General features: G+C 39.8%; 2 protein-coding genes across 8 annotated transcripts in view; one reads left to right on the plus strand and one right to left on the minus strand.

The window, feature by feature from the left end:
* FRK (fyn related Src family tyrosine kinase) overlaps positions 1-4,749 on the minus strand; it is a 60,506-nt gene extending 55,757 nt beyond the window's left edge. For 2 of the 3 annotated variants that reach the window (XM_083357909.1, XM_083357907.1), the window contains exon 1: positions 3,255-4,749. In XM_083357909.1, coding sequence (XP_083214035.1) covers positions 3,255-3,631 — 377 coding nt within the window. In that variant the 5' untranslated portion in view covers positions 3,632-4,749. The remainder of the gene's footprint in view (positions 1-3,254) is intronic. The other variant, XM_083357908.1, reaches the window with a different exon arrangement.
* Positions 4,750-20,087: 15,338 nt separating this feature from the next.
* Positions 20,088-24,532, plus strand: part of NT5DC1 (5'-nucleotidase domain containing 1) — a 90,816-nt gene continuing 86,371 nt past the window's right edge. For 3 of the 5 annotated variants that reach the window (XM_083355588.1, XM_083355587.1, XM_083355591.1), the window contains exons 1-3: positions 20,681-20,919; positions 22,324-22,415; positions 23,492-23,563. In XM_083355588.1, the coding sequence (XP_083211714.1) occupies positions 20,818-20,919; positions 22,324-22,415; positions 23,492-23,563 (266 nt within the window). In that variant the 5' untranslated portion in view covers positions 20,681-20,817. Of the gene's footprint in view, positions 20,331-20,644; positions 20,920-22,323; positions 22,416-23,491; positions 23,564-24,532 lie in introns of those variants that run through there. The other 2 variants (XM_083355589.1, XM_083355590.1) reach the window with 2 other exon arrangements.

Consider the following 24,532-nt stretch of genomic DNA (forward strand, 5'->3'; position numbering starts at 1 on the left):
GTGTGAAACAACTAAGATAGATAATAAGGTAGCCTTCCTCAGCTAGGCACTTGATGTGCAGGTTGTATTACAACTCCCATAAAAACAAAATCTTTTTTTTTTACATCCACATTGTGCTCCTCAATATTACAAATGAGAAGAGACGAGTGAGTCTCAGATGTCACTGACTTCATGACCTATTTAGCGGGCTGTAATTTTCTTGTCATCCATCAGTTGCAACCGGTGCTAAGCCTTAAAGGGTGATTTCTGAGATACAGATGTGCTTGCATCAAACTCAAATCCTGATGGATACATGAAGACATCCCATCCTATCTAACCAAAAATAACAAAGAGGTTTGCCATTGCCTTTGCTCTGGATTTTATTTTTAGACCTTCCCAGTCTCACCTGGGATTCCCTGGCCCAATCCTGCTTAACTTCTGAACCGAGGTAAGATTGGCCTGATAAGCCCATATCTGAGAGCTGCCAGCATGCAGAAATGGTCATTATGTAAATAGTATTATTCCCCTTCCAGGAATAAAAGGCTGTGCTAAGAATAAGAAGTCATTATAAGCATTTTTCCTAATGCATTCGGTTGCAGATGCTCCCATTGGCAGCAAGCATTCCTGGAACAGCCGAGCAGCACACACCTGGTATGTTTCTGATAGCAGCAGGAATACCTAGCAGACTACTGATATCAACAAAATCTTGTTTATGTGAGGCAGAGAAACAGGTGTGTTGAATTAACATCAGCAAAGTAGTTAAGCAAGAAGACATTATTTCATTTCTTTTTACCGAAAAATAATAATTAAAGCACATTTATTTCTCATGTATTTTTAAAAGGTACTCTATGTGAACATACTTTCAAACAAATATTTTCCCAGGGAATCTTACAAAATCTTTAGAAACCAACATGTGGAGAACAAAAAAAAGGGAAGGGGAGAAGAAGAGGAGGAAGAAAAAAAAAGTGAGAAGCATACCGTGTACAAAAAGCAGTAAGTAATCTTTTGAAAAGCATTCAAATTTATGTTGGGCAGCAACACACTATTCATTAAAAAGTACAATTGTAGCATAGATGAAAAGTTGGCATGAAAAGCCAACCATAGATAGAATGTCTTTTCCTCAGAGCAATAACCCACAATCCACCAATTCCAAGCCATCTCTCTAGGATAGTGTATCTCAAACTTGGCGGGCAACATTAAGCTGTATGGACTTCAACTGCCAGAATTCCGAGAGTTGACATCTACACACCATATAGTTGCCAAGGTTCAGACATGCTGCTCTAAAAAAGTATTCCAGAAACAGGGGACCAACACTGAAATGGCTCATTCCTGGATATCCATGGCTTATCCAGGCTTATCCAGGAAGCGATACCAACCACATGTTGCTAAAGATCAAGGCATGTACCAGGGCTTATGAAGTCTTCAGGCTCCAGACCTGTATTTGGCTTAGGGCTTGCACACAGTAATGAAACATCCAAATGTATAATGGCAACAAATTATATTTATTTCCTTCAGATTTCACTCTACCCATCTTTTTCTTTACATGGTAGCTTACGCAGCTAAACAGCTCCATATCTTTGTTCCAATGAAAATAATAGAAACTCATAACTTCTAGTAGCTGGGTTTTTTTTAATTGATTGTATAAATGTTTTTAGTCCCAATTAAAAATTGGAGTTGTATGCTGCTCAGAATTGGCAGATTGGATAGTCCTTGACTTATGACTACTCAAGAATTTTAGAGCATATTTGTAACTCTACTGAAAAAAATGGAAATTACTTTTCCCCTTTCTCCATGACTTTTACTTTTAGTTCTTATGCCATGAATTATGCCATAATGCATTACTTTTTAATAAAATAAAAACATTAGTGTATAACGATGAGTGCACCTAAATCCTCAAATGCCTTTAAAAACAGAACAGACATGCACCAATGAATCATATCCACTTGTTGAAACTCCCTATAGTAAGAGAATTTTGTTCAAGATGTGTTACTTCATTCAATAATGAATGCAAATTGCAATAAGGAACTTACAGCCCTGGTTTATCTATTCATGCAAATAAAACCTCAAACTTTCTGGACTAAAGTAAACAAGGAGCAATCAAGCTGCAATTAAGTCTCGCCAGCCTTCATGGCCAAACTAGTTTTCTAAATATTTGAATAATTAAAATAGCGATTTTAAAACTTAGGAGACCTGGAATGCTTCACTTTCTAAGGGGCATAGATATTGTATTTCCACTTTAAAAGCCATTCAGTTTTAGTCATATGCTCCCAAGCAACAGCTAAATAGAAAGTTGCTCCCTTTATGCCTTTGGCCACAATTTACCTTTTCAAGTTACGGTATGATGGCAGGAAAAAAACCAAAGAGTTTTGCAGCCCAGAAAGCCTGTTTAATGAAGGGGACATCCACACCTTCCAGGAAGGGCTCTCTTTCTTGCTATCTAGGCACCTCAAGGGTTATTGTTAAATGAGGGGTGGAAGAGATCCCATTTGTCACATTTACCCTGTACGTCATCCCTAAAGCAACAAAGAGTACATCTGCATACACACATCCACACATAGTGATTTATTAAGAATCAAATAAATTCATTCTGAGAAAGGGAAACATTAATGTTTTTTGTAAAAAAAAAACAATTTAAATGAGCTACTGGTATAATATCAGTCCCAATCTCTATTGAAAATAATGGATCTACACGAATGTTATATTAGACCAAAGTCCCACAACAACATTTAGTTGCTTCTAGTTTCTCAAAAGAACATTTTCCATATATTTAGCTCCATATATTTGGCTATTTCCCCAAGACTATTGGTCTATTTGGTGATTGCAATATAGTACATTATCTAGAAATCTACAGGTAGTCCTTGACTTAGAACAGCTCACTTAGTGATTGAAGTTACAACAGCACTGGAAAAGGGACTTATGACCATTTTTTACACTTATGACCATTGCAACCTCCCTATAGTCACATGATCAGAATTCAGAGGCCTGGCAACCAACTCACAATGATGACAGTTGCAGCGTCCCAGGGTTATGTGATCAGCTTTTGCAACTCCTGACAAGCAAAGTCAATGGGGAAGCCAGATTCACTTAACAGCCGTGTTACAAATTCAACAACTGCAGTGATTCACTTAAGAAAGGTGGCAATAAAAGTAGCAAAATGGGGCAAAACCCACTTAACAAATTTCTCACTTAGCAACATATGTTTTGGGGCTCAGCTGTGGCGATAAGTTGAAGACTACCTGTATTTTGTCTACTTCTACATCTGTATCAGAACTTACGGTTCAGCTTCAATACTCTGGTCAGGTGCAACATAGTTAGCTGGGATATAGCCTTGCAGCTTTTGTTCAGGTCTGGCAAGACCATTCTCCACAAGCAGTTTGGCAAACCACCAGCCCTCCTGAGAGGTATCCAGCACTTCAAGCTTATCTCCAGGTTGAAAACTCAGGTCATCTTCAGTCCGAGCTTGGTAAGGAAACAAAGCAACAAATCTGCAGGTCTGATTTACTGTTCTGAGTGGGGGTGATATCGGTGGTCCTACCGGAGAGCCATTTGTATCACCGCCCGTCTTACCTACTGACCTGCAATCACAAACTTTGAAAAGCCAGAGCACATAGGACTCCAGACTGGCACAATTCTTCTGGCAGCAGTTCCCCATACTGCGGCTCCTCTGACTTGCTAGCTTCAATTTCTTCACCTTCTTTTTTTCCTCTCTCCTGTCCCCCGTTATGCATTCACAAATCCTTGAAAGCTATTTCTTTCATTATCTGTCATTTCCAAACTCATCCTTCAAGCCCTTTGAACAAGATAAAAGCGAAGAAACTTTGCTGGGATTGCGGAAGATTGCTTATTTCTTTCCACTCAATTTCAAAAAACAAAAAGTCTTCACCAAGTTTCTTCCTCGTCTTGCAGCTACTCGCTCAGGATTGAAACCTGAGCAATGAAAAGCAAATATTGGTGTCAGGGGAATTTTTCATTTCCTCTTCTGATTATTCAGAAAGACCTGAGCCGTTCTCTTGGGATCCAAAAAAATAAGATAAAACAAGCAAATAGAAGCAGAACAGATTTTTTTTTTCAGCTTAATCTCCCTACCTTTCTTCCTCCTCATACTCCTTAGTCTCTCAAAGATATAGCTACTGCAGAGAGACCAAAACCGTGTCACTCTCGGTAATGAATAACCAATCAGACTGACCTTTTGTGTTAATAAGCTGAAATGTGGACAAACCTCTTTTGTATGCACTTCCTGGTTTCTCCTCTTTCTGCCTCTCTTTTATTACACAGAGAGTGGCATATTATCCCTTCTGTTCTGCATACCACAAATAAAACAATCCACAAAATCATTGTACCATAGAAATAAATGTGTTGTTATTATGATATTTGGCATGAATTCTCTTTTATATAATTTTATTAAATGTTCTTTTAAAAACAAAATAAAAAACTGATGCAAAATAATATAGAGTAAGAAAAAGAAAACTAAATAAAAAGGAAAGCTAAAGGTAGGAAAAAGTAAAAGATAAATAGGAAATGATACAGAGAAGTAGCTTTGAATTTTCTTTACAACAGGTGTAAGTACAATTATAAGATTACTTCTTACTCTTTTCTTTCTATTCTAATTATCAAAACCATAAATCATACGGTATGTTCATTTTTTTGTGTTTCACACAATAAGCATATAAGGGGCTTCCAGTCAGCAATAAAAGTGATTTATTGTTTGGTTTTTTTTCTGATCAAAGAAGTCAGTTTAATCATCTCAGCAAGATCCAGCTCTCATTTTAAGTAACCATTCCTCCATTGTGGGACAATGCCCAATTTTTCTATCCAGGTGCTACAATAATATCATGGCAGTTATCATATACAAAAACAAAGTTCCATGACATTCTTCTAATTGTTTATCAATCAATCACAAAAGAAAAACTTCTAGTTTCAATTCTGTATTAATCTCTAAAAACCTCTGAATCAGTATAAGTCATACTATTCAAGACATGCATTTTTTAATCACAAAAATTCTCCCCAGCAATGAAAATTGTACTTCCTCTCACATTAACATGTTTTAACTTCATTCCATGTCTTAATGTAATTGTTTTGAAACAGCAATTTATATTTGTCCTAAGGATGTCATATTTTGCCTTCTTCTCAACCTTAAAACTAATTTGTTTATCAATTCTGTTTGAGCTTCTATTTTCATATTTTTGTTAGTAACTTCATCTTCTCTTTATTAATCTTGAAGCCTGCTAAAGCTATTCCTTTAATGTGTAAATTCATATTTCAATTATCTTTAAGGAATCGTCTAGAACCAACACCAAGTCATCTGCAAAAGCCCCTAACTTATAAGTTTCTTTTTTAATCTTTACTCCTTCAATTTTCTCATCTGTCCTATATCTGTATTCAATATAAACAAGAAAAGGACTGTCAGTATTCCTGTCTTGTCCCTTTTTGTACTTCACAAGCTTTGTTAGATCTCCATTAAGAATAATTTGTGCTTTTTTGTAAGGCAGGGGTGTCAAACTGCTGGCCCACAGGCTGGATGCATCATGGCGAAACTGCACCCACCCCATTGCCAGCAATGAAAAAAAAGTCATGATACGTCATGACACATCACTTGACATTGTGAGTTTGACACCCCTGCTGTAAGGTATAGATCGATCTCATCCATTTTATAAAATTCTGTCCAAAATTCAATTCTCAATAGAAGTACCTTTATGCATATTAAGTTTTAAAAATTCTTTCATCTGTTTTTTGCACTCTTCCACATTTTCCTGGTACCTAAACAAATTTTCATTTAAACACCAAGACCGTCTATCTCCATTATCTTTTTCTATCTCCAACCATACTGGACTATGATCAGATATAGTTCTTGGACAAATCTTGATCTTCTTAATCCTAGGAAAAAATTATTAGTAATTAATACAAAATCGATCCTGGAGAAAGATTGGTGTCTGTCAGAGAAAAAAGTAAAGTCTTTTTCTTGCAAGTTCCTCTCTCTCCAAACATCTCTCAATTCCAAGTCATCCTTCATCTCAAAAACAGATTTAGGCAGTTTAGCATGACTTGGCGTGCTTTTGAAAAGACCTCTCTTGTCCATTTGTACATCCAAGACACCGTTCCAATCTCCCATAAAAATATAAGATTTATAATCCCACTGAATAATCTTGCTGTGTAATAAATTGTAAAAATCTCCTTGCTGTTGATTAGGAGCATATAATCCAACCAAAAGCATTTTCTTGCCTTCCATTAATAATTCAATTATAACATATCGTCCTTGTTTATCTGCTTCAATTAAACACATTTGTTCAATTTTCTATGTATATGAACTATAGCCCAGCAAGCAATTGATATATATGTGGTTGAAAAGGTGAAACATGTATGTTAAATGAACATATGTGAGTTCCAAAATCTCCTCTGCTGAGTGCTGTTATAGCATCCTTACACATGGTGGCTTTCAGACAATTTGAAATCCACTGTAGACCTCCCTATTCCCATGACATTGACAGAGATTGGAAGCTGAATTGTTTTATTATTAACTCCAGAGCTGTGAACATAAACTCACTGAAAAACTAATCTTTTTTCTTGAAGTACTTCCATTCCGCAGAACCTCAGAACAGTCTCTTCCTTCTTTGGTGGGAACTTTGATCTCTGATCTTTCTGATTCATTCTGCTTAATCTTTCAAAATCACATCAACTTTAATGAACTGATTATTTAAACAGTAGTTGATGTTTTAAAACATGAGTTAGCAGAAATTTGCTATGTTCATGCAAGGTCCAAAGCATTTCTTTCAAATTATTTTTGAATTATGCACAACCATACTACATATGTTTTATTTATGAAAAAACAAGCATAGTAGATGGCAAAAAAGTCCTGTACAGTCAAATCAACTGTGACTGCATACTGTAATATCTTTAGAAACAGATTGAACTCTGAAAAGTTTTTGTATCCTCATCAATAAAAAACAGAAATTTTATTTTCAAAGTCTAGAGAAGGAGAATTGCAGTCGTTAGGGAACATTATTCTTCTTTAGTTAATTCACTAAGCAGACCGCTCATTAGTTTACTGGTGTACACAATCCTTTCATAGTAATTAGAGCATCCAAATTCATAGCAATTGTAAATACTTTTCCATTATAAGGCATAAAAAAAAATCTGAGCCATTTTTTTCACTCTGAAGACTTATCCCCCAAATCCGTATTAACATAATGAATAGATGTGATAAGTCTTGTTTTCTGCTACTTGAATTGTGAATACATTTTGAGGTCTATGGCAAGGCTCAGTAACAATACACATGAACGCACTGCTGAAATTTCGGCTTATAATTGTTATTCAGAATCTTCAAACTCCAACACTAGAGACAGCTTTTTCTCATTTAGAATCAGATATATTTTATACCTATTCTTTTATTCTAATGACTTGATTGCCTAAGATGCTTACATTACAACAGCATGTTTTCAGTGCTCTGAGTGGTTCATTTACAAGCGAATACAAATTAATGAAATCATAGCAATAGCCTGGCTGTACAAGATGATGAGGTCTAGAATTGTTAACATGGTGTAAAACGTCGAAGCTATAGTCATACAGTACTAGCTGATACATAAATGTGTTGCCTTAGTGGCTTGGCTACCCATTTGGTGGTATTGCCAGAGTAGAGGGCACTCCCGCTAAGGCTCCTGCTGCTTACCCTATTTTAGTTTTTATCTCAGCCATTCTCTAATTAGTTGCACTTTTTGTTTTCCTCTTTCACTAGGGAGGGAGGGAAAGGAAAGGAAAGGAAAGGAAAGGAAAGGAGAGGAGAGGAGAGGAGAGGAGAGGAGAGGAGAGGAGAGGAGAGGAGAGGAGAGGAGAGGAAAGGAAAGGAAAGGAAAGGAAAGGAAAGGAAAGGAAAGGAAAGGAAAGGAAAGGAAAGGAAAGGAAAGGAAAGGAAAGGAAAGGAGAGGAGAGGAGAGGAAAGGAAAGGAAAGGAAAGGAAAGGAAAGGAAAAGGAAAGGAAATCTCTTAGCATCTCTGTATCTCCAGATGGCCTTTAAGAGAGGGAATATGAGGCCAGATAATTTTTGTAAATTGGAGTATTATAGGTCTAACAAGTACAGTAGTTCTACTCTTTTTTGTGGGCAGGGGGCACCAATACTTTCAAGGATGTCGAACTATGTCAAAAATACATATTTGTTTATTTTATTTTTAGATTTTTTTAAAACTGCCTTCATTATTTTTATAAATAACTCAAAGCAGTAATATTCCTTCCTCCTCCTATTTTACCCTGGCTGGGGAAAGTCCACACATCTTAAAATTGCCAAGTGAGAAATACCACCCTACTCATTTGAAATTCCTCATACAATTGTATGAGCTATGTGTTTATATGGAAGGCTTTCCCGTGTGACTTACTCATTGACATGGGATTACAGATCTTTGATTATTCTTCTTGAACATAACAGCTGGATTGCCTGAACTGCTACTTTAAACAAGACATAATTAGATTATGCAGAAATGTAGTAACTGTTAGCAATTCAAGTGTTCAGTTTTCTATGTAGTGTTCACTGCTGTTAGCATTGTGCATATACTCTTCTGAAAATTATAGCATTTTAAGTTGTTTTAAATGCACAGTTTGTGGCCTATCGGTGTGCATTCTTTACGAACATTTTCCTGATAAAAGCCTGCCATTACCTTTAATTCCAATAAACCCTATTCCATTTAGCATAATATCAGCTTAGGTTGTTTACTTATACAAAATAACCATAATGATTAAACACAGCTGTACAACATGCTTTTCTTTACTAAATAAGGGACAATAATTCCATAAACAAATTAGAAGTTGGTTTAATGGAGGAAAAACCTTGGATGCCTTTTTTTAATGTGTTGTGTATATATGTGTGTATAATTAAATCACAGTTCTAATACAGCTGAAACAGTTGCATTTCTGGAATATATAACACTTATTTGCACATTAATTGGCACCATACTTTACAATGGAATTTGGGAAAGCAATAACAAAATTGCTTCCTTTGCTATGTGAGTCTTTTTTTAATTTGCATTTACTTTTTGAAATATCCTTGAACATGTAGGTTAAATATCCATTATTATCAGGTTTACTTATAGATGATGTTATAGAGAACACTGAAGTGCATTTGCAAAATGAATTATGACCAATGCTACCAATTACCTAAGCTGGTTTGTATGTTCTGCATTTAAATCATTTAGCCCACTGCCATCCTAATGTAGCTGCAGAGAAGAGGGGAAAAGCAGAAGCAAGGCTATTCTATCATTTCTGCCAGCTGCCTTGGGCGCTTTCCTAAATAAGACTTTGCTAGCAGCCATTCCATCAGGAAACCTGAAGAGTTTTTACCTCAGCTAAGCAGCATAAGAATCATAACATTAAGGACTGGATTTTCTTTTTCTTTTCTTCTTCCTCCATCATCCTTTCCTTTGTGGACCAAATATTTTAGATTGTAAGTCTAGTGCAGAGGCCATCTTTTCAAAATGTTTTTCACAGTGCTAGCGTGTGGTAGAAATGTTTTAAATTAATACATTAAAATTGCCTAATCTGAAGGGTTCCATCTTATGCCTCATTACAAAATCATTTATTTTCTCCAAGGTGCTAGACAGGAAAAAATCTGAATCTTTTTCTACTGGCATTGAGGGGGCTGCAGATTTCAAAATGTATAGGTTTAGTCAAGGTTAGGAAATCAACTTGGAACAGATCCAGGATTAGCTTAACGTTCAACATCCCCCACCCCCAAAAAGATGCTTAACACCTGCTTTCAAAGTAATAGCTGCTGCACTTCCCCCACCATTGTTCACCCTTACATTTGACTACATTCTGAAGTGACCCTCCCTCCATCTTCCTCACCCATCCTGCCGGGTTATCCCAGGTCCTTGGTTTGCCACAGCAAGGCAAATGGAGCCTGAAATTGGTCATACACATATAAATAGGGCTTTTTTTGTCATAGAATGCACCGGAACAGAGTTCCGACACCTTTTCCAGAGTTCTGTTCTTTTCCTATTGTTGCCCTTCCTATTGTTTGCTTTTGAAAATGCCCTGCTGGTGGTATGTTGCGAGTGGGGTCACCTCGGGCATTGTCTCCCTCCTCAAGGAGGAGCCATGAGGCGCTGGAGCACCACAGCCAGAGCGTGGCTTGATTGGCTGGGTTGGACCATGTGGTGTGGAAGCCAATGCTGGCAGTGGGAGACACTTAAACATGAAGGCCATCTTTCATGAGAGGGTACCTTCCCTTACAGAAGTTGAGGTGTGAGGTTATAAAGAGGCGAAGCTAGAGGAAAGAAAGGCGGCTGGCATGGAAGCTTGCCCAACAGCAAAAATTTGCTGTTTCATTTCCCTAGGTAGTTCAAGGCTGGGATATCTACAAAAATCTCTTTTTAGTCTTTTATACTTTATATTCTAACTGCAGAGGGGAAGAATAAGAATAAAGCCAATATCTTGTGATTTGGAGATATTATTATTAATAATAATATATACTAATTATGTATTGGTCAGATGTAAAGGTAGACTGAGAGTATGAGGTTTAATCAGTTCTATTTATTAAATTGGGTTTAACTTAAAAGTAAATTAAAAGTAATCTGTTCACTGACAAAGTTTCAACTTTAATTTGTTTCAAGTCAATATCCATATTAAACTCCAAATGCAATTTTTTCCACCTTATTTGACAACTTCTTAAAAATAATTCAATCTTTTACAAGCAACCAAATTTTGTTTTACTGGGCCAATTTCATTCCACATAGAAAGCTGACATTTCCGCTCATTAAACTAAATGGGTATGCCAGTGGTAAATGTCCCAAAAGATTAATAAAATGCCTTCTTGTAATTTAAAGCCACACAGTGCCTGGTAACATTAATAGTATTAACTTACCTTGAACAAAATCCTAGTCTTTTAGATACACTAAAAATTGAAGGAGGGGGGGTTCAACTACAAAGGTAAACCTTGTAGGTAGGCAAGGCAGGTTGTATGACGTGTGTGAGTTCTGGCACCTTTTTTTAACAAAAAAAGCACTGCATATAAATTGTAATGTATTGGGTTTTGTCTTACTAAAGAGTATCACATAGATGGGAGGAGACACACACACACTGGTCAAGGATTCATATAGACTTCGCTGGGCCCTTTCAGGGACAGCTCTTATAGTGGTCAACAGCCACTCTAAATGGCTGGAAGTTATACCAATCGCAAATATGACTACTGCTAGGACCATCCAGGTGCTTAGGAAACTCTTTGCAACGCACAGGCTACTGGATGTTGTGGTGTCCGATAATGGGGCCCAATTTACTGTGGCAGAATTTCAAGATTTCCTGAGGGCAAACCTCATTAGGCATGTGACATTGGCTCCATTTCATCCATCTAGTAATGGGCAAGCCGAACAAATGGTGCACACCATGAAAGAATCACTGAGGCGCATAGTGACTGGGGACTGGCACCACAGACTGGCCAACTTTTTGCTCTGCCAACATTCCACACCATGCACAGCAACGGGCAAAAGCTCAGCAGAGCTGTGCTGGGGGAGTCAACTAATCAGAAAACTGGACAGGTTGCACCCAGACCGTGTGGCAGCAGAGGCCTCTCGCCCAAGACCCCCGAGGGGGTTGCAAGTGGGTGACGGGGTGTAGGCCCAGAACTATGGGAATGGGAACTTGTGGGTGCCAGGGAAAATCACCAAAACATCGGGCCCTCTCTCATATGAAGTGGGCCTAGAGGGTGGGCGAGTCGTTCGTCACCATATCGATCAGCTTAGGAAGCATTTTCCAGAACGGCCACAAAGCGAGGACTTCATCCCAGGTCACATCCACAGATCTCAAACCAGCAGCCTGTTGTGACTCAGGGCCAGCCTGTGGGTCCGACAGCCGGCTCCGACGTATCGGAGGACTCAGATGAGGGGGAGGAGGGAGACGAACCGGCTGATGATGGTTTGGAGGCTTTGCAGAGTCCTCAGCCGGGGACCTCTTCTCAGCTGCGTGAGCCCGAGAGTGCGGAGGATGATGACCCACAGCTGGCCCTGTTCAAGGACGCCCGACGCAGGAGGCAGTCGAGCAGGAACAAACAAAGAAAGGCTATGGGACTCCTCGGGAGGAGGCACAGGGAGACCACGCCCTGAGCTCTCTATAAAAGGAGTGTTTGGGGAGGGGCTGGTTGCTGAAAGCAACTTTTCCGCTTGAGAAGACAAGCTCTAGTGTTTTTGTTAACTGCGTAATTAAATCTTGGCAGTAGCCTTTTAGCCTTGGACGCTCTCCAGTCTCTTCTTTCTGATAAGGGGTTTGTTAGAAGAGGGCTGGTTCAGAACACAGCCAGGCCGATCAATCCATATGCTCTGAGGTTCCAAGCAGTCAGAGCAATGGGGAGGTGGTCGTAGAGGGGCAAAGCCCGGGTGTGCAACAAGGGGCCCCTGATGGAGGAAGTCAACAGAACACTACATCCATTGTGCTAACTCTGCGGAAGGATTAGACTCTGGGGTATCCAACCTGGAATGGCCAGCCAGAGAATTCCGAGTCAGCCAGACTCGCTTGAACTTATGGACCCTGGTCTACCCAGCCCGGCAGGCAAGCTGGTAGACCGGGAAATGTCCGGCTCTCCCAGGTGTTCCACAAGGGTTCACAGGCCTCCTGCGTATTTACAAGATTTTGTTCCGAAATAACTTAAGCTATAATGTTGTATGTATCATCGAATTGCTGCTAGCCAGGAGAGCCTCTGTATTAGCAACGGAAAAAGTGTGCTCTTGCCTACTTCTCTTTCTATCTTTGTAAAACTTGTAGTTGCTATAATCATTGCTTTTGTTGTTATAATGTGTGTACATTCTAGGGGGGAGGGGTGTAATATATTGGTTTTTGTCTTACTAAAGAGTATCACATGGGGTTAATTGCTGGAAGGTTGTTTAAGCAGGGAAGCTGGCTAACAGCTCCCAGCTCCTCAGACAACCCGTCTCCAGCGCCGCCATTGGCTGCTTCTAGGGCGGCAATAAGGTAAAGGTAAAGGTTCCCCCGCACATGCGTGCTAGTCGTTTCCGACTCTAGGAGCCGGTGCTCATCTCCGTTTCAAAGCCGAAGAGCCAGTGCTTGTCCGAGGACGTCTCCATGGTCATGTGGCCGGCATGACTGGATGCCAAAGGCGCACGGAACGCTGTTACCTTCCCACCGTAGTGGTCCCTATTTTTCTACTTGCATTTTTACGTGCTTTCGAACTGCTAGGTTGGCAGAAGCTGGGACGAGTAACAGGCGCTCACTCTGCTACGCGGCACTCGGGATTCGACCCGCCAAACTGCCGATCTTCTGATCGACAAGCTCAGCGTCCTAACCCACTGAGCCACCGTGTCCCTTTTAGGGCGGCAATAGGTTGCTTTAAACCTATTGGCCGCCACCTAGAGGCCAGGGTATAAATAGCTGCATTTGCAGCCCTGTTTCTCAGTTGAGTTCCTGCAACCAAATAAAGAATGATTCTTGCTGAACTCACTTGCCTCATCTTGTCAATTAAGTAACGAACCGAGTATATAACATAAATATTAATCACTGTCCATTTTGAATACATAGCGGAAAGAGGAAACTTGAGAAATGTGATGCAATATGAGCCTCAGCTTTCTTGCAGAAGCTGCTGGCCTTTCCTAGCAAGGAGTACTTCTCATGAGACTCTGTAGGGAACTCTGTTTTCTAAGGAGGCTCCAGAAACTCGACAAATAGATGGCATCTCTTTCTGGGAGCCAGCTGAGTCTGGGGAACCCTGAGGAACAGAGAGCAGAGCACCAAGTGCCTCACAGGTGGGGGAAGGGTGGGCCTGCACTAACCCTCCATGGACCTCCCCATCTCCGAAGCACATTCCTTTCATCACAACATGCAACCATAATGGTCCATTATGGTCATAAGTCAAAGATATGTCCTTCTTGGAAAGCGTCTAAAAAAACAGACAAAGAATAAACGTAGGCATTTCCCACTAATTTAACTTTATAGGCAAACCATATCAAGTGCAACAAAGAGGATGGTGAAATTGTCCATTTACTGCAGCAAGCAATCCCTTGCTTAATCACTGTTTGTGGTTGCTATAAAGGAAATTGTATTATGCAAGGAAATATTATAGCTTGCTATTTTATTGCAGGAATTCCCTAGAACAGTTAATTTGACTGCCATACTAATGTTATCTAGATTGTTTGTTTTAGTTACACAATTGATTTCCCATGGAGAGCTGGTTTAATTTAATGGATAAAAATAAAAGGCTAGGCTATTCGAAGCCAGAAATTCCACAAACTCAATTTTTGCCTGAGTTGCTGATTATATGTAAAAGTTCTGTATTTGTAGATATTCGTGCAATTTTGCTAGACTTTTATGATGATGTAAATTATGATTGTATGGGATAGAGAATATATAACTTTTCTCTGCTTTTGCCATCCTCAATTCAGCTCTGTGTGTGTCTGTGTGTGTGTGTGTGTGTGTGTGTGCGTGCATGCAATCTTTCATGACCGTAAGCAACCCAGAGTTACCTTGTGAGCGGCAAATAAATTTATAAATAATAAAAATAAAAGAAATTAAAGTTTCAGCAATAAAAATAGCTTTATCTTTGGCTTCAGCAAAATGAGACTAGCTCATTTGAGAACTCTAATATTCTTTGGGAGAAATTGCCTTTTTAAATTCCTTTTTGCTCAGCTCCCAATAAACATTTATCAAATCACAGAAGACATCCTATCATCAACCTTAAAGGTATTTAAGCTTTTGTCATTCATTCATTCAAATAATATATATAAAGGTCTGTAATGAAAAACATATAATTAAGTATGTCACTGAATATATGACTTATAATTATCTCTTTAACTCTGCCTGATGTGAAGTAGCAGAGGATTGGGATTTTAATGTTTCATTAATTAGCCTAAAATGCATTTGCTGAATTATATTTTGCAAAGGTAGAGCATTGCTAAAGTATGTAAATTATTTATAAAATGATCTTTGACCATTGATCTGCTTCTGAGTATCTGGCTACCATATCTGAGCTGCAAAATCCAATTGTTCTTTGCTGCTATCAAGGGGTAATCTGGTTTTTTGTAGCCCACTTATGGTAGAACTATTTAAATGTCAGGCACAAGCTATTCCAGCAAGATTCGTGTCGTTAGTGGCTGCCTGGCATGAAGTAGTCAACAGAATTGCGTATCCAGGATGTATTCAGCTGTAAGACTACAGCTGAATACCAGCAAGGTGAAGTTATTGTTGCTACAGAAACCTCCTGGTATTGTGGATGTTTATTGTCTTATGTGGAGTTGAACTTCCCGTGAAGGAAATGGTGTGCAACCTTGGGTTTCTCCTGGACCCTTGGCTCCTGCTGGAGTAGTGGTGGAAGCTGTGTAGTAAGGAGACCCTTTGATGTCTCAGGAGATTCTGCTAACTACATCCTTTCCTGAACCAGGAGATGCTGAAGATACCATGGTCATTTCTAAATTTATTTTCATTAATAATCAATTAAGTACCATCAAGCCATTTTATCCAGGATAAACCTTAACCCAGAATAATCTGTCCCCAAACTGTCCCAATTGAGCCTGGCTGCTGGCTATCCTCTTCTACTCCTGACCCCAGCATAACGGCATTCTCAGGGGAGCTAGATCTTCACCTGATATCCAAATATGTTGATTTGAGTTTCTTCATTTGTACTTTAACTCTGGATAGATTTATTTGATGGCCCATTTGTTTTCTTGGCTAACCATGGTATTCTTAGGAGTCTTCTTCAACACCATAGTTCAAAAGTGTTGATACATTCTTGGTCCTTCTGCTTTAAAGTCTAACTATCCTTCCTTCCATTAAGCACCACAAGGAACACCACTGCCTGCACGATTCTGATCTGTGTAGGCATTTTTTCCAAAGTCTCCATTGCTATTCTAAAAAATAGCCAAGTGTTATTTTGTAGCATATTTCTTGACTGCTGGTTCCTTTGTCGTTAGTAGTAAATTGTAAAAGGCAGAAGCTATTTAGCACTTAATTGTCAGTTCTAAAGGTACTTGCTGTACTATTATCACTAGTCTTTTTATATTTTAAATTGAATGCTATTTTTATTGCATTCCTTGACTTTATTATGACAGCTTGCAGATAATTTGCATTTTCAGCTATCAGACTAGTGTCATCACCACGGCAGAGGCTATCAAACATTTCTTACTCCAATTTTAATTTCGTTTCCCTCAATATATATTCAGCATGTAAACTGAAGAAATAGAGAATATACAGCTTGTCTTACTCATTTGCCAAACTGGAGCCAGTCTGATTCACCATACTGAACTATGATTTTCTGTCATTTGTACAGGTGTCAAATAAGGACAAGGAGGTATTCTGAGGTTTCCACTTTCCAAAGGAGTTTCCCCAGTTTGACTCAGTCAACACAATTGAAGACCTTTGTACAAGCAATAAATCGTTGGCATTTTTTTTTTTTTGCTTCCTCAGTTGTCCCAGCATGCTTCGGGAATCTCTCTTGATGAGACAGCATATAGGGGGGAGGTACAAAAACTATCCATATGGTGTAGTAACTGCACCTAAACAATGGCAAGACGAAAGAGATGGTGTTAGACTTCCGGAGAAAAAAGGAAGAACCTGCCCCACTTTACATCGGGGAGGACTGTGTAGAGAGTTTCCTCCTTTAAATTTCTGGGAGTCTACCTCTGTGAAGATCTGACCTGGAAAGTTAACACAACCCAGGTGGCTAGAAAGGCCCAACAGAGGCTTCACTTTCTTAGGGTCTTGCGGAAGAACAGGGTAGAACAACGGCTAATGACCCTCTTTTACCGGTCTACTATAGAGAGCGTCCTCTCGTATGGTATTGTGGTTTCGTATGCTAGTCTGACAGCTGCGGATAGGAAAGTATTACAGAGGGTAGTGAGCACAGCACAAGACATTGTGGGCTGTTCCCTGACACTACTGGATGACATCGCCAGGGCTCGTTGCCTTGGAAGAGTGAGGAAGATTCTCAGGGATGACTCACACCCTGGACGGTATCTCTTTACTCTCCTACCATCCAGTAGGAGATATAGGAATATAGCCAGCTGTACCAACAGGCTGAAAAATAGCTTTTATCCATGGGCTGTTAGGCTTTTAAATGGGACATAATCTCTGTGAACTTATGCAGAGTTGACTTGGGAGGCCCGTGTGTGGTGTAGTTGGTTCACATGGTGTGGTAGGATGGAGGGTTTGTTGTCACTGTGTGTTGGGGGGAGAGCGAGCACGGGGGGGGGGAGGCTCAGCTAATCTCAATGTACACATGTTGTACCTTGACAATAAATGTTTATTATTATTATATAGTAAGGCATTTACTCATAAGAGTGACTTATAAATTATGAGTAACTAAATCAGAGGTCTCCAACCTTTTGGGCAACAGGGACCAGTTCCACGGAGAGAGTTTTTTCCATGGACCGGAAGGTAAGTGGCTTCATGTGCTGCCTGCATCCCTCAGATGGGCCTTTGCTTGTTTGTGCAGCACGGTTGCTGGCATGCTGTGGTCCGGTACTGGACCATGAACCAGGGGTTGGGGACCCCTGAACTAAATAATTAAATTTTAAATCTTCCATTTGCAACACAGTTCAACTAGCAGAAGAAAAACTGATTAGGAAAAAATATTCTAAGCATGTATCTTCATTTTATTACTGTTGGATGGTAGCGCATTTCTGAATTTTGGTTGCTAGCAAGACATCATTGGCCTATTTGGATAAATCTGGCAGATAGGAACAAGTTAAGCTTCAGGGGTCTTATTCCAATTTTAAACATTCTGAAGTGGAAAGTTATGAGGTATCGCTTTTTTAAAAGGTCTGTCATGAAAAAAAACTCTGAAATTCTAGATTCTAGATGATGTTGTTAGTTGCGAAGTCGTGTCCGACCCATCGCGACCCTATGGACAATGTTCCTCCAGGCCTTCCTGTCCTCTACCATCTTCTGGAGTCCATTTAAGCTCACGCCTACTGCTTCAGTGACTCCATCCAGCCACCTCATTCTCTGCCGTCCCCTTCTTCTATTGCCCTCAATCTTTCCCAGCATTAGGCTCTTCTCCAGTGAGTCCTTCCTTCTCATTAGATGACCAAAGTATTTGAGTTTCAGCTTCAGGATCTGGCCTTCTAAAGAGCAGTCAGGGTTGATCTCCTCTAGGACTGACCGGTTTGATCGCCTTGCAGTCCAAGGGACTCGCAGGAGTCTTCTCCAGCACCATTAGTTCAAAGGCTTCAACTCTTTGGCGCTCAGCCTTTCTTATGGTCCAGCTTTCACTGCCATACATTGCAACTGGGAAGACCATAGCCTTGACTATATGCACTTTTGTTGACAGGGTGATGTCTCTGCTTTTTAGTGTGTTGTCTAGATTTGCCATGGCTTTCCTCCCCAGGAGCAAGCGTCTTTTAATTTCTTGGCTACAGTCCCCATCTGCAGTGATCTTGGAGCCCAGGAAAATAAAACCTGTCACTACCTCCATTTCTTCCCCATCTATTTGCCAGGAATTGAGAGGGCCAGATGCCATGATCTTGGTTTTCTTAATGTTTAGTTTCAACCCAAGTTTTGCACTCTCCTTCTTCACTCGCAACAAGAGGCTCTTTAGTTCCTCTTCACTTTCTGCCATTAGAGTGGTATCATCTACATATCTTAGGTTGTTGATGTTTCTTCCGGCAATCTTAATTCCAACTTTTGATTCATCTAGCCCTGCCTTTCTCATGATGTGCTCTGCATATAAGGTAAATAGGCAATGCGACAGTATACAGCCTTGCCGGACTCCTTTCCCAATTTTGAACCAATCAGTGGTTCCGTGTCCAGTTCTCACTGTTGCTTCTTGGCCTGCATATAGGTTTCTCAAGAGACAAATAAGATGGTCTGGTATGCCCATCTCTTTAAGGACTTGCCACAGTTTGTTATGATCCACACAATCAAAGGCTTTAGCATAGTCAATGAAGCAGAAGTAGATGTTTTTCTGGAACTCTCTAGCTTTCTCCATGATCCAGCGTATGTTAGCAATTTGATCTCTAGTTCCTCTGCCTCTTCAAAATCCTGCCTGTACTTCTGGTAGTTCTCGATCCACATACTGCTGGAGTCTAGCTTGTAGAATTTTAAGCATAACTTTACTAGCATGAGAAATGAGTGCAATGGTGCGATAGTTTGAACATTCTTTGGCACTGCCTTTCTTTGGAATTGGAATGTAAACTGATCTTTTCCAATCCTGTGGCCACTGTTGAGTTTTCCAAATTTGCTGGCAAATTGAGTGTAGCACTTTTACTGCATCGTCTTTTAAGATTTTGAATAGCTCAGCTGGAATACTGTCACCTCCACTAGCTTTGTTGTTGCTCAGCTTTTCTAAGGCCCACTTCACTTCACATTCTAGGATGTCTGGCTCGAGCTCAGTGACCACCTCATTGTGATTATCAGGGACATTAAGCTCATTCTTGTATAGTTCTTCTGTGTAATTTTGCCACCTCTTCTTAATCTCTTCTGCCTCTGTTAGGTCCCTGCCATTTTGGTCCTTTATCATGCCCATTTTTGCATGAAACGTTCCCTTCATCTCTCCAATTTTCTTGAAAAGATCTCTGGTCCTCCCTATTCTATTGTTTTTCTAGATGATACCTGTCCAGTTAATATGCAAATCATCACAGAGCACAAATGACAGACTCAAACATCTGTCAAAAGTCAATCTTGTCTTCAAAGAAAATTGTTTCATTTTCCTGTATGGAAGAGGACTATACCGATAGATAGATAGATAGATAGATAGATAGATAGATAGATAGATAGATAGATAGATAGATAGATAGATAGATAGATAGATAGATAGATATAGATAGATAGATATATGATAGATAGAGATAGATAGATAGATAGATAGATAGATAGATAGATAGATAGATAGATAGATAGATGATAGATGTGTTAAATATTTGTCAAGCCTTCCTAAAATTCTTTATTAGCAATTTGAATATATATAGATATAGATATAGATAGATATAGATATATAGACATGTGCTCCAGCAATGAACGTCTAAATCCGGTTCGGCTTCCAAATGTAAACCTCACCAGCGTTACGCGCGAGCCTTTCTCTACTTTCTCTTTCAGAACTCCCGGAGTTCATGCTGGTTGAAAGTAATACGATCAGAACAACTCTGGTTTATAATGCCTTAGTTGGTTCTCTAGAAGAAACCCTGGAGGAAAGGTGAGGCGAAGCAGGGCGAGAGGATCAGCCTCTGCAGGAAACGGCCGCTGCCGTCGCATCACCAGTTTACACGCAGAGCCGAGCTGCAGTTTCCTCGCGGAACACGGGAAGGAAACTGCGCGCTTGCTAGTTCCCGCCGCTGCCGCCGCCGCCATGGCCCAGATCTTTTCGCTGGCCGATTGCGAAGTGATCGCCTTCGATCTGGACCACACGCTGTGTCGGTACAACCTGGTGGAGAGCGCTCGGGTGAGTGGAGAAGTTGGAAGGGGGGGGGGCGCCCGGATTAGCTCCGCCAGTTCGAATGGCCACCAGGGTCCAGCAGCCCAGCGCGATGCCATTGATCCCCCGGGATACGACGTTCGCATGGCTGGCGAGCTTCGCAGAGCGAGCCTCGGCCTGGCTGAGTGGCTACTCCGGGTTAGGAGGAGGAGGAGGAGGATCTATTCTAGATTCTAGTCAGCGTGGCCCAACCCAGAGTTTGCACTGCGAATACAGCTGCCCGCTGCAAGTGGCGCTCTGACGTCTTTTTATGCGGCTGCAGTAAAGCCCGCGGTTGAAGACGGGGATCGACTTGTGTTATTTCAGGAAGCGGAAAGGGGCGCAAGAGTTTTTCCGGGCCTGAAGACCAATAATTGGTGGATGGAACACATCCACCCTGGCTGTATTCTGGCCAAAACGCATATGCCCGGAATTAAGCTGTACCGTATGAAAAAGCAACGCGCTTAACTTCGGAATGCATAAGATTGTGCTATTTATATTACAAGCTTCTATTTCACCAAATAGTAACTCTGCCATACCCGGTGGGATTTTATTGATATTGCGAATAGATACACTTGTAAGCTTTTGATATTAGTCTTTCAAAATGTATGTTCCCTCCCTCGGAAGTTGCATTAAAGTTTATGGCGTTCACTCCCCAGACAGAATTGTGTGCTTTCTACCAATCTACCAATGTTTCCAAACTCTTTTGTGTATTACTACTGTACCTTGATTTCAACTTGTATATTTTATTTTTTTAACTTTTTCTTAATTTTTTATTAGTTTAGGGCAGGGGTAGGCAACCTCGGCTCTTTTATGACTCATGGACTTCAACTCCCAGAATTCCTGAGCCAGCTTGGCTGGCTCAGGAATTCTGGGAGTTGAAGTCCATGAGTCATAAAAGAGCCGAGGTTGCCTACCCCTGGTTTAGGGTAATTGATTTTGATTTTTTTAAAAAAAATTGCAGGATATTAAATGCAATTAGATAAAAACCCACTGCAAGTGTGGCAATATTTTGTATATAAAATTTTGGGGGAAAATATTTAGTAAAACAGAAAGTGTGTCTCTTTGCCAGTTTCTTCCTCCCTCTTTTTCTTAAATCAGTGCATAAATGTCCAGGCAAGCTGAATTACATATTTCTTAATGCAATGCACAACTGTCTGCTTCAACCCATTTCTAAGATAAGGCTAAAGATGGGTAGCTTTTTCTGCAGATTGCAGGAGTGGAAAGGTTTCAGGAGATCTTCTAATGAAAGTTAGAGGCCCATCACCCATATTCAGTTCAAGCATGCCTATATCAAGAAACTCACCACACCAAAATCTAATAAATAGCTAGAATAAAATCTGCTCTTTAACTAATATACTAACAATATTTTTTTTCTAGCCGTTCAGTTTTCATGATTTCCTAAGAAAGAAACTGGAAGATATAATGATAAGAGTTACCTTTTCAGAGACCTCGTACAGTTTTTATTATTATTATTATTATTATTATTATTATTATTATTATTATTATTATTATTATTATTATTATTATTATTATTATGTGATGGCATAATTCTTAAGGCAGCCTTTGAATTTTATGTATTCTTCTTACACCAAAGTCCTGGACTGGGTTGGGTATAGTACACATTCCTGAGTTTGCCTATTAAAACTAATGTAACAAATGCATGGAAATTACATTCATGGTTATTTAATAAGCTCTGGTTCATGTATTTTAACTAGTTTGCTATGTATATATAATGTTCCATTTTAAACTGTGAACTGATTTCAGCTGCTATTAGGATCAGAACACCCTGAGGGTAAAATCTTGACGTATTTGAACATATTGCCATTCTTAAAGTCTGACTTTTGCTAAAGAATCAGATAATTAAACGCTCATCGACATTGCTAATTTTTACATACAGAACATTAGTTGTTGTTCATAAGATCCTGAATGTGAAACAATATACTTTTACATAGCATTAAACGTTTTTCTTAATTTGTAGCTTATATATGACAGCTTCGCTCAGTACATGGTGAAAGAAAAAGGATATGATAAAGAACTTCTGAATGTGATGCCTGAAAACTGGGATTTCTGGTCAGTGATTTTTTTTAAAAAAATTACCTTCAGTATTCTCTGTTTCTCTCATTAGTTGCTTCTGGAAGAAGAATCTGCCTGTATTTAAAAGTTATTAACTGAGCAGTCTCTCAGAAGCAAATAAGGGTGTGAAAGCCCTAATAAGCAGGCATATACATAGAATGAAGGCTACTTCTAAGCTTGTAAGCCGTAGGGTGGCGATATTGGTGGACTATATTCCGCTTCCCTATTTTCTCCATACAATATTTATCCTGACTTCCTGGGTATAAGAGTGTTTCTTTGATTGTGCTATCCTAAAAAAATCATCGCGTGTAATGGATTTCTAATGAGCATGGATTCTCGTCCCATCCTTTTGAGTAGCTGGCATTTTCTTCCTCTTCATTCTCTGCCTGCCTTATAATAAATAAGTAAGCCTTTCTCTGCAGCCATTAAATGAGGCTGAATGAGAAGACACTTCCTTTCCATTGCCTATTATATGAGTAGAGTAAATGGGAGAGTGCTCCAGGCAACCATCCTTTTCTTGAGGTTGAAGGTTCGTTCTCTGAGCTTGTGGGTTGGTTTCTGAATGTTTTGTTATGAGGCGTTTAGAAACCAACCCACAAGCTCAGAGAATGAACCTTCACCCTAGCTACACATATTTGCCTCTGTTGCATCCTTTTCTTTTTTCTTTCTCTTTCTGACGCTGAAGGATACATCAGTTTTGAGAGGTCTAATTTGATGGCTTGCAAAGGGTTTTTGTCAACATGTCAAAGGCCATAGATTTCCTTTGGCCTGTCCATGTATTTTCCAAAATATTTAGTTTCTTGATTGTATTGATTAGGAACCTAGACTACGGATTAATATCCTTTTCCCATATTGTGCCGGTTATCCTAAGCTCCTAGGTATTCATCTAATACTAAGTGCTGGTTATCTGATGATCTCTGATTATCTCTGATTGTCTCCTGATTATCTCTACTGCCCCTGTAGCATTGAAGACCACAGTCTGTGACAAAGTTTACAGGATCTCCGTGTATTTTGAAGCTTGCTCATAATGTACCTCTTTTTCTTCTTCCATTGGTGAACCTGAACTCATATAGCTGCAAGGGCTTGGTGCTGGACTTGGAAGAAGGGAACTTTCTTAAACTTGCAGATGATGGAACTATTTTGAGGTAGCATTTAAATTCTTGTTAAAAGTTTGTGTTATATAATTTATTAACTTTCTCACAATGTTCTGTTTTCAAAGTACAATCATATCATCCCTCTCCTATGTATTGAGGCTACAGGGCTTGAATTTCTATCTCACATCAATCCTGTCATGATTCTAATACTGTTTTTGTAATTCTGAGCAATCTAGAGACCACCAGTTTGGGGAGTCTGCCTTAAGCCCTGTCTCCCACTTAACTGATCATAATAATGATTTACTTCTAATAGAGGCAGTCCTTGGGTTACAACAGCAGTTGGGACCAGGAGTGCTGTCACTAAGTGACAAAACAATTATTTATTTATTTATTTATTTTAATTCCATTTATATCCCGCCCTTCTCCGAAGACTCAGGGCGGCTTACAAGCTTAGCAGTAGCCTTCATTCTATGTATATGCCTGCTTGTTAGGGCTTTCACACACACCCCAAGCGGCATTATTACAAAGTCAGCTTATTGCCCCCAACAATCTGGGTCCTCATTTTACCTACCTCGGAAGGATGGAAGGCTGAGTCAACCTTGAGCCTGGTGGGATGCGAACCTGCGCTAATTGCAGGCAGCTGGTGTTACTTAAGGAGGCATTAGCCCACTGCTCCACCAAAATAATAACAGGTATCATTGAAAGCAACGAGTGATATGAGTTGTGAATGATGGCAAACATCACTACTGAAGATCATTGATGTTTTGGAAGAGCAGCCATTCCTTGGCAAGGTTGTTTTGCCTAATATAGCTTTCAATATTCTTGAACAAATCCTCTTTCTTTTCTTTCCTTGACTATTCAATTCCATCTTCCCGTCATCTTATCTCCAGCCCATGCTTCTTTTCCTTTCCTTACCCAGTTCAACTATCTCTTATTCATCCACATCCTATTTTCCTCTTCTCTGCTAATACTACTGGAAAGATGGAGGGTGCATGTATTTCTATAACTTTTGTGTGAGGG

This window comes from Vipera ursinii, assembly GCF_947247035.1.
Source record: "Vipera ursinii genome assembly, chromosome: 1".
Lineage (NCBI taxonomy): Eukaryota > Metazoa > Chordata > Lepidosauria > Squamata > Viperidae > Vipera > Vipera ursinii.